The sequence below is a fragment of the Peromyscus leucopus genome, chromosome 4 (genome assembly GCF_004664715.2).
Source record: "Peromyscus leucopus breed LL Stock chromosome 4, UCI_PerLeu_2.1, whole genome shotgun sequence".
NCBI classification, from domain to species: Eukaryota; Metazoa; Chordata; class Mammalia; order Rodentia; family Cricetidae; genus Peromyscus; species Peromyscus leucopus.
The window spans coordinates 96,625,239-96,641,389 of NC_051066.1; the positions used below are offsets into that span (position 1 = coordinate 96,625,239).

The following is a 16,151-nucleotide window of genomic DNA, read 5'->3' on the forward strand; positions in this document are numbered from 1 at the left end:
AGGCTTGTCTCAACCTCACAGAGATCCGCCTGCCTCTGCCTCCTGAGTGCTGGGATTAAAGGCATGCGCCACCACCTCCAGGTCCATATACATTTTTAAAAATTACTCTTGGTATGAGTCCACTTGGTTAGAGAACATAATATCTAACAGAATAAATACCCATCCAAACCAAAGCAACCATCAGTGACAAGTCCCTCTAGGAATATGTAGGCCATCCCTACACTTGGATCTTGAACCATTGTTAGGAAATTGTCAGCAGTGTTGTTGATTCTAGTTGGATTTGAGAAAGGCATGTTCAAGCCAGGCATGGTGGCACACACCTTTAGTCCCAACACTCCAGAGGCAGAGGCAGGCAAGATCTGAGTTTGAGGCCTGCCTGGTCTAGAGTTCTAGTTACACAGAGAAACCCTGTTTTGAGAGAGAGAGAGAGAGAGAGAGAGAGAGAGAGAGAGAGAGAGAGAGAGAGAAAGACTACAGTTAGTGTGCACTATATACTTGAACTCTTAAAAAATAAATAAAGGAAGTCACATCTCTCTCCTGAGTTGGAGTCTGCTGCAAACTGCAATTCAGTGACTTATTTAACCTTTAGACTGTGTCATAGTGAGCTGTTTTTCTGTTTCATTGTGTTAACGTGGGTGGAGTGGAACAATTTTTTTCCGCCTGTTTTCCTCTTTCTAAGGTTGTGGGTTTTCCAGGATCTTCGGATGAGCTAAGCCTAGCAGCTCTTAGGGAACTGCATCTTAAACTCTCCACCATTTGTGGCTGGAGCTCAGATACCTGTTGATATATTTTTTTTCATTGGCAAAGTGCTTTCTTCAAAGATACTGTCAGAGAACACTCAGGCGGTTATTTGCATTTGGATAAAGACATAGACAAAGTAACACTCTTTAGTTTTCTCTCTCTCTTTACTCTGCTCAGCTGATCACAAACAGTGGACAATATAACAATTATCTAAATTATTCTATTATTAATAAAAACTCAGGAGTCAGATATGGAGTTAAAACCTGACTGATCAGAAAAGCAACAGGAGCAGTGACGACCTCGATCCAAAAAGCATGCATCTTTCTAAGCCACTCTCTACTTCCCATGGTCTCTCTCTCTCTATGTCTTCGGTCCTCCAAACCTCTATGGCTAATTTTGGTCAGCTAGTAGCTAGCTCCACCCTCTGACCCAAGGTAAACTTTATTGGCACAGCGGAGTGGTAGTACGAGCAAATTTCCTGCAACAGGGCAGAAATAAAGTTTAGAATTAAGATGTGACTCTTTGTTGTCTCCTCCTCTGTTCCCACCTCCTTCCCCAGGCACTTGGAGTTCTGTGGAGGATTTTTCAAATAGTGAATGGATGGTAATCAACTCATCCATTCTAAAATGCAGCAAAACATACTGCCTCTTCAGACTCAAGGAATTTCACTGGTCAGACTTTAGGAGCAAGCAAGACCTCACCCAGTTTTTAATCTTTGTTAACATGAAGTTACTGTGACTAGAGAGAGCTGCAAGAGAGATCACAGGAAGGATCTCTCTTGAGCAGAGCTCAAGTCTTTTACTACACCCTGGTTCTTTTGGCCTTTTGCCTGGACCATGGAAGCATTAAAAAGCAAACAAAAACAAACAGTTCCTGCCAAGAAGCGTAAGTACAGCTGTTAGAATACGAAACAGCGTAGTCTTGACCTAGGTCCTGTCTCTACCTGGTCGCCCCCAGTTTCATGTGTGACATCAGTCTCTACGGCAGTCTGTGTGATATTCATCTTACAGCTAGAGAAACTGGAGCTTACAAAATGCAAATGGCTTGCCTAAGAGCCCCCCAACTTTGACGTACAAGACAAGACCTGTAGGTCTACAATTTGGAACCATACCAGATGATTCACAGAATTGAAAGGGAAGTTGAAAAAATAGTCAGGAAAGCAGTGGGACCCCCTGGGCAGCAGGAATCACAGGTGATGCCACACAGAACAGACTGGCACGAGCACCACCCGTGACACTTCTGCCACTGTGCTTGGTACCCCTGAGAGTTTGTCCACTGCTGCTCTGCTTTGTGTGTCTTTGGAGAGTCACATGGGATTGTCGACCCGTGGCAGCCTCCTTTCATGTACCATTGTTCTAGCTGCCAGCAAGTGAAGAGGGTTCTGAGGTACAGAACTGGGTTCTGCTTCCCACCAAGACCAACACCAGTGGCCAAGAGGGTTTGGATGCTGCCTGGCAGAGTTCAGTTGAAATTTCAGGAAACCTAGAAACCTAAAGTTCAGTTTCCACACAAGGATTGCTAGTGGTTTCTAAATTAGTCACAAAACCTGGTCCTGTGGGGTCTTCAGACCTTGAATTTACCTCCTTGAGCAGTGTTTGACTGTAACTACCCCGTTAGCCATAGTAAGCATTTCTCTGTGTATGAGGAAGACTATGTTTTTGACTTTTTATCTTCGTTCTGCCTTAGATTCTTTTGTGTTAGACACTGGATCTGAGATACTGCTCAGCTATTTAAGAGTACTTGCTGCTCTCTCAGATGACCCGAGTTTGGTGCTTAGAGCCCATGCCAAGTAGCTCTCAGCGGCCTGTAGTTTATGTTCCATGGGATCTGGTGCCATCTACTGGTATCACCAGGCACTCACACATGTGTGCACATACTCGACACATTACATGTACATACACTAAGATAATGAAAAATAAATCCTTTTAAAAGAAGACTAGGAAACATCACACTTTTAATATAGAACATCTCTGTAGTTCGAGCAGCTCTACAGTATTCAGAAAAAACTACAAGAGATGTCTCGACCCTAGCTAGTATATAGTAGTTACTTAAAAATATTTGAGCAATTGACTTACTGAATTTTCCTTAAAATCTTTTTTTTTTTTTTTTTTTTTTTTTTTTTTTTGTGAAGCTGAACTGATTCTTATGAATAATTAAATCAGGTGTGAGCTGCCATGTGGGTGCTGGAAATTGAACCCAGGTCCTCTAGAAGAGCAGCCAATGCTTTTAACCACGGAGCCATCTCTCTAGCCCCAATAGTTTATATTTTTTTAGATTTAAGATATTTTTAAATGTGCTATGGGAAGATGGACCAATGACAAGCTCTCTACTTTTGTTGTTACAGGTGTTCCAGGACTTGGGGACTGAAGTACTGTCTGGAGCTGCCAAAGGCTACAACATATGCCTCTTTGCCTATGGGCAGACGGGCTCTGGGAAGACATATACCATGCTGGGGACTCCAGTGAGTGTCAGCACTGAGTGAACTGTCTTCCTAATGTCACAGCAAACCTGAACCTTACATTGTCCTTACCACTGTGATATGGAGCATGACCTCCATAATCAACATTAATGAGATCAATGACTCTCGTCCGTACTTAACAATGGCATTTCACTGCTTTAACTGGATGGCAAAGTTTGTATAATTAGTCTCTCTTTGTGAAACTTTGAAAAACTAGAATTTGATGATTCCCTTTGACAAAGAGTCCTTGTTGGTCCTACTGGATATACATATTATTTCCAGGTTCATAACTTAAATCTTCACACTTTTATTGGGGATAAACCTAGACTGAATCTTAGTGCTACACAGAGATAAGAATAAGTGTGTCCACCTTCAAAAGCTATGTGTGTTAGAAGAAAGCAAGAGACATAGCTGGGCTGGGGGCTTAAAAAATATAGAGAGTGTAATGCAATCACAGAAAATTGAGGGGATAATGCCTGGTGTGGTGGCGCACGCCTTAAATCCAGCACTTGGGAGGTAGAAGCAGGCAGTTCTTTATGAGTTCTAGGCCAGTCTGGGATTACACACTGAGACTCTGTCTCAAAACAAACAACAGCAACAATAAAATTAAGTGGATGGCATTCCTTAAGAATACCTTTTTTTTTTTAGATGTAGAAGTGTGCTAGTAATATGACATGGGCAGTGGTTGACAAATAATATTGTATAGGAACAATCTGAAAGAATAGCCCACTTCTCTGGGTACAGATCATTGTTTCCTTTGTCTATGATTAGTATGGTTTCAGATATTTGAAATTAAAAAGAAAAAATTGCCCATGAAGCCAAGGGGGATAAAAGCTTAAACCTTTGGATATGAAATAGAGAATATATCTGCTTCTTTGGATTTTTGCACAGTTTTACAGAGGGTGTTCGTGTGTCCTCCTGTATCTAGGGATCTAGAAGGGACCACATTAGTGGTGAATTTATCCAAGAGTGATAAAGTTGGTTGCAGGAAAGCACATGTCTGGTTTGCCAGCTTCTCTTATCTGTACACTCCTTTTGTCAATGTCTCTTGAGAGTGCCAGCCTGGAGTCTTCTCCATCCTTCTATAGAGGCTGGCTAGCACAAAGAACCCACATACCCATCCTCTGTGCTTCAGGGGTTCCAGGTTTCTGGATGTCTGGGGTAAGAGAAGGGCAGGTGGGCCTTGCCCAGAGTAAGCAGTAATGTTTTCTTTTTTCTGTCATCCAGGCCTCTGTTGGGCTGACCCCACGGATATGTGAGGTACAGACTCTCTTTTGATCATGTATTCCCAAAGTAAGTTTCCTGTGTTAGCTCCCTTCAGTGAAATCTGACTCTCTTGATTTTGTGCAGAGTCTCTTCATCAGGGAGGATCACCATGCCTCACTGCCTTCTTCCTGTAGCGTAAAAGTAAGGTAAGAACTTGAGCTCCCGACCCCTAAATATCCTATTTCCACTCCAGATCTCATATTTTCAGGTTTTTTTTCTTGCTTCTAGAGTCATCAGAGGGGTGGAGAAAATCCACAGAGGATATATCCGACAGTACAGGGAAATGGGAAACATAGTTAATCCTTTTAGCTGTGGAAACTGTAATTCCCTTCCTTTGGACTAGACCGGCAGGTTCTTCTCCAGGGCCACTGTTTCCCCTCCTTTACTTCCTGTAGTTTCATTCTTGCTTTTGGGATTTCCCCTCCTAACCCTCATTGGCTTGTTCTGTAGGACTGTAGATTCCACACCTACCTCTCAGACCAGTGCTGGATCCAAGATTTGTTTTTTTTTTGGAAAGTATCGTGCTATGTAACCCAGGCTAGCCTCAGACTCTCAATCCTGATGTTTTTACCCTCCCAAGTGTTATGGTTGTAGGAATGATCCTCCATGGCCTGACCAAATAAAAGTTTTAACCAAACTGCAGTGAAAAACATTGATATATGATTACTGGTTTTTCTTTTTTCCTCCCCCCACCCTTTTTTTTTTTTTGAGACAGGGTCTCTTTATGTAGCATTGGCTGCCCTGGAATTTGCTTTGAAGACCAGGCTGGCCTCATACTCACAGAGATCAGCCTGCTTCTGCCTCCAGAGTGTTGGGATGAAAGGCGTGTGCCGCCGCCGCTGCCACCACCACCACCACACCACCACCTGACTTACTAGTTTTTCTTTAAACCTGAATTCTCCTTTCTCACCTCCTCCCCTTCATTCCTGTTATATATAATCATTACTAGCTAAGAATGGTAACTTTTTAAAAAAGAATGAAATATATCTCTAGAAAGTAAAACATCTTGTTCACAGCCTCAGTGAGTAAAGCAGATCAGAGTTGTCCAGGTTATATAGGGGGCAGGACCTTCACATTAATTCTGCTGTTGCTCAGCAGTGGCCTTTGAGATGTCTCATGGAACATAGCAAAAAGTCCTAATACATGGGAAGTGAAGGTAGGGAGCACCAGGGGTTCAAGGCCTTGGCTACATGAGTTTGAGGCAAGCCTAGGCTAGTGTAGACCCCATCTTAGAAAATAAACAAGGGCTGGAGAAATTGCTCAGCGGTTAAGAGTGCTGTCTTAGTTACTTTTCTGTTGCTGTGATTAAACACCAAGACCAAGGCAACTTATATAAAGAAGAGTTTATTTGGACTTATAGTTCCACGGGGTTAGAATCCGTAATGGTGGGTACCTCAAGGCAGTGAAAAGCAGGACCAGAAAGCTGAGAGCTCACATCTTGCACCATAAGCATGAAGCAAAAAGAACTAATGGGAAATGTCAGGAGGATTTTAACATCAAAGCTGCCCCCAGTGACATACTTCCTCCAGTAAGGCTGTATCCCTCACTGACTTCCTTTTCAATTGCTGTGATAAGACACCGTGACCAAAGTAACTAACAAAAGGAAGCATTTAATGTGCCATTCATGGTTCCAGAGGGTTAGAGGCCATGACCACCATGGCAGGGAGCATGGTGAGAGCAATGCCTGAGAGCTTACATCTTGGCCCACAAACGTTAGGCAGAGAGAGAGCGCTAACTGGGGGACGGCTAGTGTGGGCTTTTACAACCTCCCAGCCTCCCCCCATTGGCACTTTTCCTCCAACAAGACTACGCCTGGTAATCCTTCAAAAAATGATTCCACCAGCTAAGGATGAAACTTTCAATAATATGAGCCAGTGGTGTGGGAGGCCGTTCTGATTCAAACCACCCCACTGCCTATATCTCACCCAGAGAGTGCCCCTGGGGACTAAGTATTTAAATGCCTGAGACGATGGGGGACAGTCCTCATTCAAATCACCATAAGTGCATACTGCTTTTGCAGAGGACCCAAGTTTGACTTCCAGTATTCATGTTTGATGTTTCATAACTGCCTGTAGATCTAGTCCAGGGGATCTGACTCATTCTGGCCTCTGAGGGCACCAGCATTTACATGTGCATCCCCCACCATATAAATATTATAAAACAAAACGCAGAGCAATAGAAGAGTCACGTTGAATGCCATTCAGATTATGTTAAAACAGCCCATTGTAGAAAGACACTTAAGGGGGACTCTGGGCTTGATTGAGGCCTTAAGGGTATCAGAGTCAGAACAGGAATCCAGGACCTTTTGATTCTCAACATGGTGTTTTCCCTTCTTTCTTCAGAATCTAACTGTCTTGTCTTTTTCTCTGTGTCTCCAGCTTCCTGGAAATCTACAATGAACGGGTGAGAGATCTTTTGAAGCGATCCAATCAAAATAAGTCCTATGGCTTGAGGGTCAGGGAGCATCCAGAGATGGGACCCTACGTCCAAGGTGAGCTTCTGTGATCCTGGAAATTGGAGAGCCAACTGAGGTGTAGGTGTAAGGATTCTGTCCATATTACGTCATCAGCCTGTTACAGTGTCCCAGCCTAAAAAGCAGGTGTGCCCTCCCACGGGCCCTCTTTCCGTATTCCCTCTGTACTTTCCCTCCATGCGGTCTCTCTTTCTGTCTCTGTCTCTCTGTCTCCCCTTCCTCCTAATTAAGCTCTAGAAAGGTCACCATGGCTCGTGATTCTTCCACCACTTCAGCATCCAGCGCTCTCTTCCGCTGCGGCGACCACCATGGGCCGCGGCCAGTCACGAGTGCTGCCGCTTAACCCCTTCAGGAGGAAGTTCTCCTAATGTTTGATAACTCACTCAGCCTGTGCAATGATTGTTTTCAATGTGCTAGCTACTCTTGTGGACACTGGATGAATGCTGATAAGCTGGCGTGACATGGCCCTACCTTCACAGGCAAGCTTCAAATCTGGTGGAACTGTTGTAAGACAAACAATTACACGTTGTGATTAAGTATTATAAAGAAGTAGCTAGATGCAGTGATTGAAAAGATGCCTGGAGCCTGGCAGTCATGGTGCACGCCTTTAATCCCAGCACTTGGGAGGCAGAGGCAGGCAGATCTCTGTGAGTTTGAGGCCAGCTTGGTCTATAGAGTGAGTTCCAGGACAGCCAAGACAGCCAGGGCTACACAGAGGAACCCTGACTTCAGGGTGAAAAAAAGAAGAAAGGAAGAAAGAAAGAAAAGAAAAGCCCATGGAAGTGTAGGCAACCGAATCTGTCTCTGTGTATAGTCAAGAGAAGTTTTTCTGACAGGTATCAGTTGGTGCTAAGCCTGAAGGGCTCATAGTACCCAGTCCTGGGAAGATGAGTAGAGTGAGGGTAAGTGTGTCCTGTAGGGAGGACAGCAAACTAGAGCCCCCCCCAAAGCCCCTTGGCATTCCAAAGAGGCCTGTGTGAGTAATCGTGAAGGAGGAGAAAGAGGCAGAGAATAGGCTGGGTCTGCAGGCAGCAGCCAAACAGGGCAGTGACTGATTTCCTAGATCAGCCAGTCTTCCTGACACTGTTTTCCATTGGTAGTGATTATGAAGAGCATCTAGGGAGATGCTGGACCTGAGAGGGTCTCATATGCTTCCACACCAAACATTGACATTTGGAACTAGGTACCATCCATTTTTCACTTCATTAGTCTGGGTCCAGCTGTTTAGGAGGGACAGTCATGCTTTTTTTTTTTTTGAGACAAGGTTTCTCTGTGTAGCCCTGGCTGTGCTGGAACTCATTCTGCAGACCAGGCTGGCCTTGAACTCTTGGAAATCTGCCTACCTCTGCCTCCCCAAGTGATGGGATTGCAGGTGTGCGCCACCAACCCTCTCCCCGTCCCCATCAGTTGTGGCGTTTTTTGTTTTTGTTTTTGTTTTTTTTCAGTTGTGCTCTTTTGAGGAGGAAGATTGTGCCCTTTTGTTGTGGGGGTAGCCACCAGAGAAGACCACGTGGACACAGGTTCAAGCCAATAGAAAGTCTTTATCAGCCAGCAGGAGACTACACTAGATGTTCAGGACCCAAGTGCAGTCCTGAACCTCTCTCAGGGTGAGCTTTTAAACACACACACACACACACACACACACACACACACACACACCCCACACCCCACACACACATCTTGGGTTGACATACCTCAGCAAGGACACTCAGCCTGAAGAGGAACTACAGAAGCCAAAAAGCAAGCAGAATAGGTTTAGCGACTTTCTGAAACTATAGACTTGGATGGATTAGGCCTTTGTTCTTGTTTTGGCAAGTGCTAAGTTCTTAGGTCAGAACATGGTATCGGTTGTGCTAAGGTCTGGGGGCCTGTCACACTTTCAAGACATTCATAAGCTGTAAGTGTTACATTCCTCACAGGCATATGCTAACTAAATCCTGATAAGTAGAGAGACAGGAGAGCTCTTCTGAACAGGCATGGCTAATGGATGGTGAGTGGCATTCGTTGATGCTGCTACCAAGCATTTTCTATCCCCCCCTCCGCCCCCAGCAGCCTGGAAATAGTAATAAAAATGCCCCTGTTGATTTCCTTTTCCATGTAAAACAATCCTGTCAAGTGGATACATCAGTGCTACATACCCCACATTTCAAACTGTTCCCTGCCCCCTCTCTCCTTTTCTTCCTGTTTTTCTCTCTGTCCTCCCTGCCCTCCCTCCTCTTCAGAAATAGCAAGGAGACCTCAGCTTGTCTCCACTAGATTCTTTTCCAATTTCCTCTGGAATTTTGCTGTCTGTTAAGCAGAGTTGCTTTAAAATCTGCCTGGTAATTCCAGTGCCCCCATCTTTCTTGGGCATCTTTCATTTATATATTCCCAGGTCCACATGTGTGCTCGGTTTGCTAATAAGTTTTGTGCCAGAAAGTATTTGAAAGCCTGTTCTCAGGAACTGGTATCTCTCTTTTTTTGTACTAAGTGCCTATGAACACGAGGGATTAAGAAGTTAAGTTCCAGTCGAAGGAGTGAGACTGTTGAAAGCTTAGCTGCAGTCTTTGCAAAGGCTTATTTACTTCTAACTCAACTTGTTCCTCTGTTGTAGTCCTTTGGGTTTCTTTCTATAAAAAGTGAATGTCCAGGGGCTGGAGAGGTGGCTCAGAGGTTAAGGGCACTGGCTGCTCTTCCAGAGGACCCAGGTTCAATCCCAGCAACCACATGGTGGCTCACAACCATCTGTAATGAGATCTGGCGCCCTCTTCTGGTCTGCAGGCATACATGCAGACAGAGCACTATATATGTAATAAATAAATCATAAAAGAAGAAGTGAATGTCCAAACAGGCATTATGTCTATAACCTCTGCACCCAGGAGACTGAGACAAGAGGATTGTCTTGAGTTCAAGAGCAGCCTGGGCCAGAGTGAGACCCTGTTTCAAAAAATAAAACAAACAAAAATTGGAGGAGGGGTGCAGTTGGGGTATGTTGTGGGCTACAACCCTTGTCTCTTCATTCCTGGAAAGTTGCTAAGAAAATTGATTGCAACCACCCTGCTGCAATGTAATCACTATTCAAATTACTTGGTCAGTTTTTTGTGTGTACATTTATTTAGCTGTAGACCCATGGCATTATCTTGTCCCCGAGTCTCTGTGGAGGCTCTAGCACAGATTTTCCATAAAGATTTTTTTCACATCTTTAGGATCCTTTCCACCTGTCTCAAGCCTTCCCTTTCTGTAACGGCTTGTTCTAGCCTTGCTTCATCCATGGAGCCACCCTGACTGCTGCTTAAATTTGCTCAGCGTTTTTGTTTGTCCCTATTCCTGTGGCATTTGTTAGTGTAATTTCATGTTGTAAACTGGAACAGGAGCAAGACATATTTTGAATGCTAAACTGAGTCTGCCACCGTGTGGGTAAAATATCACCTTCCTGTCAGGAATTTTGTGAGGGCCAATGATAATATGTAAGGAGGAGATTTCTTATAACTTCCATAGTAAAGCTGTGAGGAAGTTTTTTTGTGGTTAGCGTGGCCACTACATGAATTCTAAACCATAATCTTTGTGTAAATATGCTGGCATTTCGAGAACCCATCACATCACCTGATGAGAGGTTTCAATACATGTTTATTTATTAATAAGAATGATCTTGTCAGTCAGGTTTCCTCATTCTAGCTTATGAAGTGATATAAGGATGATAAATAAAAGCATGGTGGTGCACACCTTTAATCCCACACTTAGAGGCAAACGGATCTACAGAGCAAGTTCCAGGACAACTAGGGCTGTTGTACAGCCAGGGCTGCTTTTTGAAACCCTGTCTCAAAAAACAGAGAGAGAGAGAGAGAGAGAGAGAGAGAGAGAGAATAATAAATATAATAAAATTAGAGCTGGTGAGATGGCTGATTGGGTCTAGAGGTTCTTGGCATCAAGTCTGATGACCTGAGTTCAATTCTTGGATACTCATGGTGGAGAGAGAGAAGTGACTCCTGGAAATTGTTTTTTGCGTTGTTTTGGTTTGGTTTTTGGTTTTTCGAGACAAGGTTTCTCTGTGTAACAGTCCTGGCTGTCATGGAACTCACTGTGTAGACCAGGCTGGCCTAGAACTCACAGAGATCCGTCTGCCTCTGCCTCCAGAGTGATGGGGTTAAAGGCGTGCGCCACCACCACCCAGTGACTCCTGTAAATTGTCCTCTGACTCCACATGTGCACTATGGCGGGCCTGCATTCAAACTCATATGGGGGTTGGGGGCGGTAAATGTAATAAAAAGAATAACAAAATCCTACAAGAAATGGTTCCTTTACCCGAAGTTTCCTTTGGTTTCTTTTCTCCTCTCACAACCTTGACAGGTCTATCTCAGCATGTTGTTACCAACTATCAGCAAGTTATCCAGCTCCTGGAGGAGGGGATAGCAAACAGGTAAAACGGTTTGTTGGGGGATGGTTGGTGTTTTTGCAGCCTCCTTTTGCCAGCCTGTGTTCCCTGTCCTTTGGAGAATATGGCCACCTCTGCAGTGATTTCTCCACACTTCCCTGCAGTTCATTCACATCCAGAAGGCCTCAGAACAAAAACATGACTAAGAGTTACTGCTCTTCTCACTACCAAGAGTTTGTTCTGGACAGAAAAATATTGGGCAGTACCATCTTCTCAGCTTGGCAAAGATAAATATAGCACAAAATGATTCATAAAACTGTTTTTCTTCTAGTTTTCCACATTGAGGTTATAGGCATATGAAACTAGGAAGAGTAACTTGAGTGCTCCAGAAGCGACTGTGCGTTGTGATAACATTTCATGTTCTCACCTACTCTGAGTATCCAAAATATTACTAGTAAATGCCTACAGGGAAGCTTTTTTCCCTGGGAGAAAAAAAAATTATAGTCTTAGAATTTGTTTGTTTGTTTGTTTTTTGGTTTTTCAAGACAGTGTTTCCTCTGTGTAGTTTTGGTGCCTATCCTGGATCTCGCTCTGTAGACCAGGCTGGCCTCAAACTCAGAGCGATCCACCTGGCTCTGCCTCCCAAGTGCTGGGATTAAAGGCGTGTGCCACAACTGCCCAGCATTCTTATATTTATCTTGTTAATACTAGGTCCTTTAACTGGAAAACAAAGGAAAACATTTAAATTTAACATTCTAGTCTCAGAATTTCATTAAATTCTCTCAGAAGAACTTCTGCCTGGTCTTCATTATAATCTGAGCTCCTGAATCATTAAGAGTTAGGATTCAAGCTGGGTGCGGTGGTAGATATCAGGTGGGTTGTGAGTTCAAGATCAGCTTGGTCTACATAGCAAGTTCCAGGACTATGCAGTTAGACCTTGGAGAATAGGGGCTTAGCTCAGTGGTAGAGCACTTGCCTAGCAAACACAAGACCCTGGGTTCGGTCCTCAGCTCCAGGGAAGAAAAAAGAGAGAGACTTTGTCTCAAAATAAATAAATAAATAAACAATAAATAAATAAATAAATAATAAATGAATGAATGAATGAATGAATGAATAAAATAAAACATGATCCCAGCAGTTGTCGAGGGTGGGGCAGGATTATAAATTTGAGACCTGCCTAGGCTATGTAGTGAGTTTGAAGACCCAGGCTTAATTCCCAGCACCCACATGAAGGCTCACAGTGGTCTGTATCTCCATTTCCAGGGCATCTGAAGCCTCTTCTGGCCTTTTCAGGCACCAGGCACATACATGGTACACATACATACATAAGGGCAAAACATTCATACTTAGACAATAATTAAATAAATAAATAAATCTAAAAAAATTTCTAAAAAATAAATAAAAAGGAGTTGGAGGAACTGGGGGTGTAGTTCAGTTGGTATAGCATTTGCCCTGGGTCTGATCCCTAGCACGGTATAAACCAGAGGGGATGGTGATCCCAACACTCAGAGATGGAAGTAGGAGGGGCAGAAGTTCAAAGTCATTCTCCACTATGCGCTTTGGGGCCACCCTGGGCTCTCTCTATATATAAGTAAATGTTGGGTGTCCTTCTCTACTGCTAGTTTTAAGGCAGGGTCTCTCACCAAATCTAGAGCTCACTGATTGGCTAGACCTGGTGACTAGCAAGCACTCTGAGATTTTCCTGTCTCTACCTCCCAGCATTGGGTTACAGACATGTGCCACCATGCCTAGCTTTTTACACCAGTGCTGATGATCCAAGCTCACTTTACCCACTGGCCATCTCCCCAGTCTTGTTTCTGAAGGATACAAGGTCTGTCCAGGCTGGCCTCAAATTCGGCAATCCTGATGCTTTCATCTCTCAAGTGATGGGATTTCAGGTGCGAGTCACTATTCCCAGTACAAGTCACTTGTCTTGTTTTAAATGGGTCTGTCTTTGGGATATTGTTCCAGAGTTGATAACACCCAAGTATTCTCATTTTTATGCTTTGTCTTAGGGTTTCTATTGCTGTGAAGATACACCATGACTATGGCAACTCTCATAAAGAAAACATTTAACTGGGGTGGCTCCCTTACAGTTTCAGAGGTTCAGTCCATTATAATCATGACGGGGAACACAGTGGCATGCAGGTAGACACGGTGCTGGAGTAGCTGAGAGTCCTACATCTTGCAGGCAACAGGAAGTTGACTGAAAATTACACCGAGTGAAAAATCACACTGAGCAAAAAAGACCTCAAAGCCCACCCCTTCAGTGACATACTTCCTCCAACAAGGCCACACCTTCTAATAGTGCCACTCCCTTTCGGGGTCATTTTCTTTCAAACCATCACATTCTTGATTTGCCGGAATGTATGTGTACTGCGTGTGTGCTGTGCCCACAGAGGCCAGAAGAGGGTGTCAGGTCCTAGAGCTGGGGTTACAGATGGTTGTGAGCTGCCATGTGGTCCTAGGGATTGAACTCAGGTTGCCAGGCTTGGTGGTGGTGCTTTCACTCACTAAACCATCTCCCTAACCCCAGTCTTAACATTTCTTATGTTCTCATGGGTCCCTTAGGGTTAACCATGCTGAAATAGTCCTTGTACTAACTGTCTGGTCTTGTCCACGTAGGATCACAGCAGCCACCCATGTCCACGAGGCCAGCAGCAGATCCCATGCCATTTTCACTATCCACTACACACAGGTTGGTTGTCTTCCTTACTGATTCCTTTCTCGTGCCTTGTGATTACTGTCTTGTATTCCTGTCTCTCTCTCTTCCTCCTGCCTTTATACTCACATGTTCTCTGGTACAATGACTTCTTCAATCTTCTGCTTATCTTTTGCTCTGTAGCCCAGGCTGGCCTCGAACTCACAGAGATCCACCTGCCTCTGCCTCCAGAGTGCTGGGATTAAAGGCATATGCCACCACTGCCTAGCATATATATGGTATTCTTGTCTTGGTTGCCCACTCACATCTCCAGCTGCTCTAGTGAGGAAGTTCATTTGCAGAAAGCAAGGCTTGAAGATTAGCAATGGCTTTCAATGCCTTCAGAGTGGTTCACTTGATTTTGTGCAACCAGTTAAAGTGGGTACTTTGGGGGAGCCAGGAACAAGCAGATCAGTGGCTCCATTAGCTTTGGATGTGGATCCTTTTCAGGTAAGTCATGAACTGCTAGACTAGGGATTTAACAGGGAATTCTCGGAGGTGATACAGGTATAGTAGATTTAATAATATCTTTGGATATACTGGGTATTAGAAGCTGTGCACATATACAGGAAAGGCTAATTTGACCTGTGGGACTAGAAGGATGGCTCAGTAGTTAAAAGTGTATACTGCTGTCCCAGAGAGCAAAGGTCAGCTCCCATCACCCACATCAGGCAGCTCATAACCACGTGTAACTTCAGGGCATCCAGCTTCCTCCTTGGGTGCTAACATTCATGTGAATAACACACACACACACACACACACACACACACACACACACACACACATACCTTAAAAGTAAAATAAATCTTTTTTTTTTTTTTTTTTTTTTTTTAAGACTAATTAGGCCAGGCAGCGCACACCTTTAATCCCAGCACTTGGGAGTCAGAGGCTGGCGAATCCGAGTTCCAGGCCAGCCTGGTCTACAGAGTGAGTTCCAGGTCAGCCAGGGCTCTACAGAGAAAGCCTGTCCCCAAACAAACAAACAAGCAAACAAAACAAAAAGACTAATTGGATCAAAGCCACCCGCACAGTCTGATTTGACAGGCCTGCACATATGTGTAGAGGAAGCACACGCGGCTCTGTGCCTAGTGAACACTGACGTATCCTGAACTGGTAGTGCATGTCCCTGATGAAGCATAGGTCCATCAGCAGAGACTACAAGTCCTACTGAATCAAAACATGGAAGCATTTGGGAGGTGCAAGCAGGAAGATCAGGAATTGAAGGTCAGCCTGGACTATAATAAGTTCAAGGGCAACGTGGCCTACATGAGGTCCTGTATCTAAAAATTTAAAACAGAAAAACAAAAACAATGAAATATAGTAGTGCATACTTGTAATCTCAGCACTTGGGAGGTACAAGCAATAGGGTCAGAGATTCAAGGCCAGCATGGGGTACATGAAACCCTGTTTCAAGAAAATAAACTGCATGATGGTGCTTGACTTTAACCCCAGCATCTGGGAGGGTGAGGCTGGGGAGGGGAGTGGGGGTGGGGGATAGTTTTGATGGTGGTGGATAAGTGGTCCTGAATGGAATATGTAAAGTTCTTGCCCTAGAAAGCCAACGTGCTGTGACTGGGCACAGTAACAGACCTGAGCAAGGGCTATCATACCTTCTGTGGCTCTGCTGGTAAAAGCCAGAGCCCCCTGACTGGCTTGCTTGATGAGTTGTACTAATACTCCTAGTGTCCCTAAAACTGCACAGAGGGCTCTAGAGATTTCCCCTGCTCACTGGTGATTTTAGTGACGTGATGCTGATCAGATAGTGAGTGCCCATCTGATTTAGAACATGTCACCTTGGTTAGGACAGTATCCAAGAGGGAATGCAAATCATTCTGCATAACAGCTTTAAATGGTTTTGTCTTTAGGCAGTCCTACAGAACAACCTTCCCTCAGAGACTGCCAGCAAGATCAACCTTGTGGACCTAGCAGGCAGGTAATTGGGATTTCAAAGCCAAGGAGAATTATTGCTTTCTTGACAGTGGCCTGCTTCTTGCCCACTTTACATGGGATAGGTGTGATCCTGGGTTTGCCTTGTTTGAATGTTTTAATCATCCTGAGATTACAAATGAAGGAATTCTTGATGCTAGCTTGAAGGTTACAAAGAGTCAGGAACTGGGAAATTCCCAGGTTCTTTTTTTTTTTTTTTTTTTTTTTTTTTTTT

General features: G+C 44.1%; 1 protein-coding gene across 1 annotated transcript in view; it reads left to right on the forward strand.

The window, feature by feature from the left end:
• The window catches only part of Stard9 (StAR related lipid transfer domain containing 9), a 99,905-nt gene that overhangs the window by 36,080 nt on the left and 47,674 nt on the right, over window positions 1-16,151 (forward strand). The window contains 7 exon segments of the mRNA XM_028878669.2: window positions 3,086-3,202; window positions 4,427-4,459; window positions 4,550-4,611; window positions 6,844-6,956; window positions 11,265-11,334; window positions 13,915-13,987; window positions 15,856-15,923. Coding sequence (XP_028734502.1) covers window positions 3,086-3,202; window positions 4,427-4,459; window positions 4,550-4,611; window positions 6,844-6,956; window positions 11,265-11,334; window positions 13,915-13,987; window positions 15,856-15,923 — 536 coding nt within the window.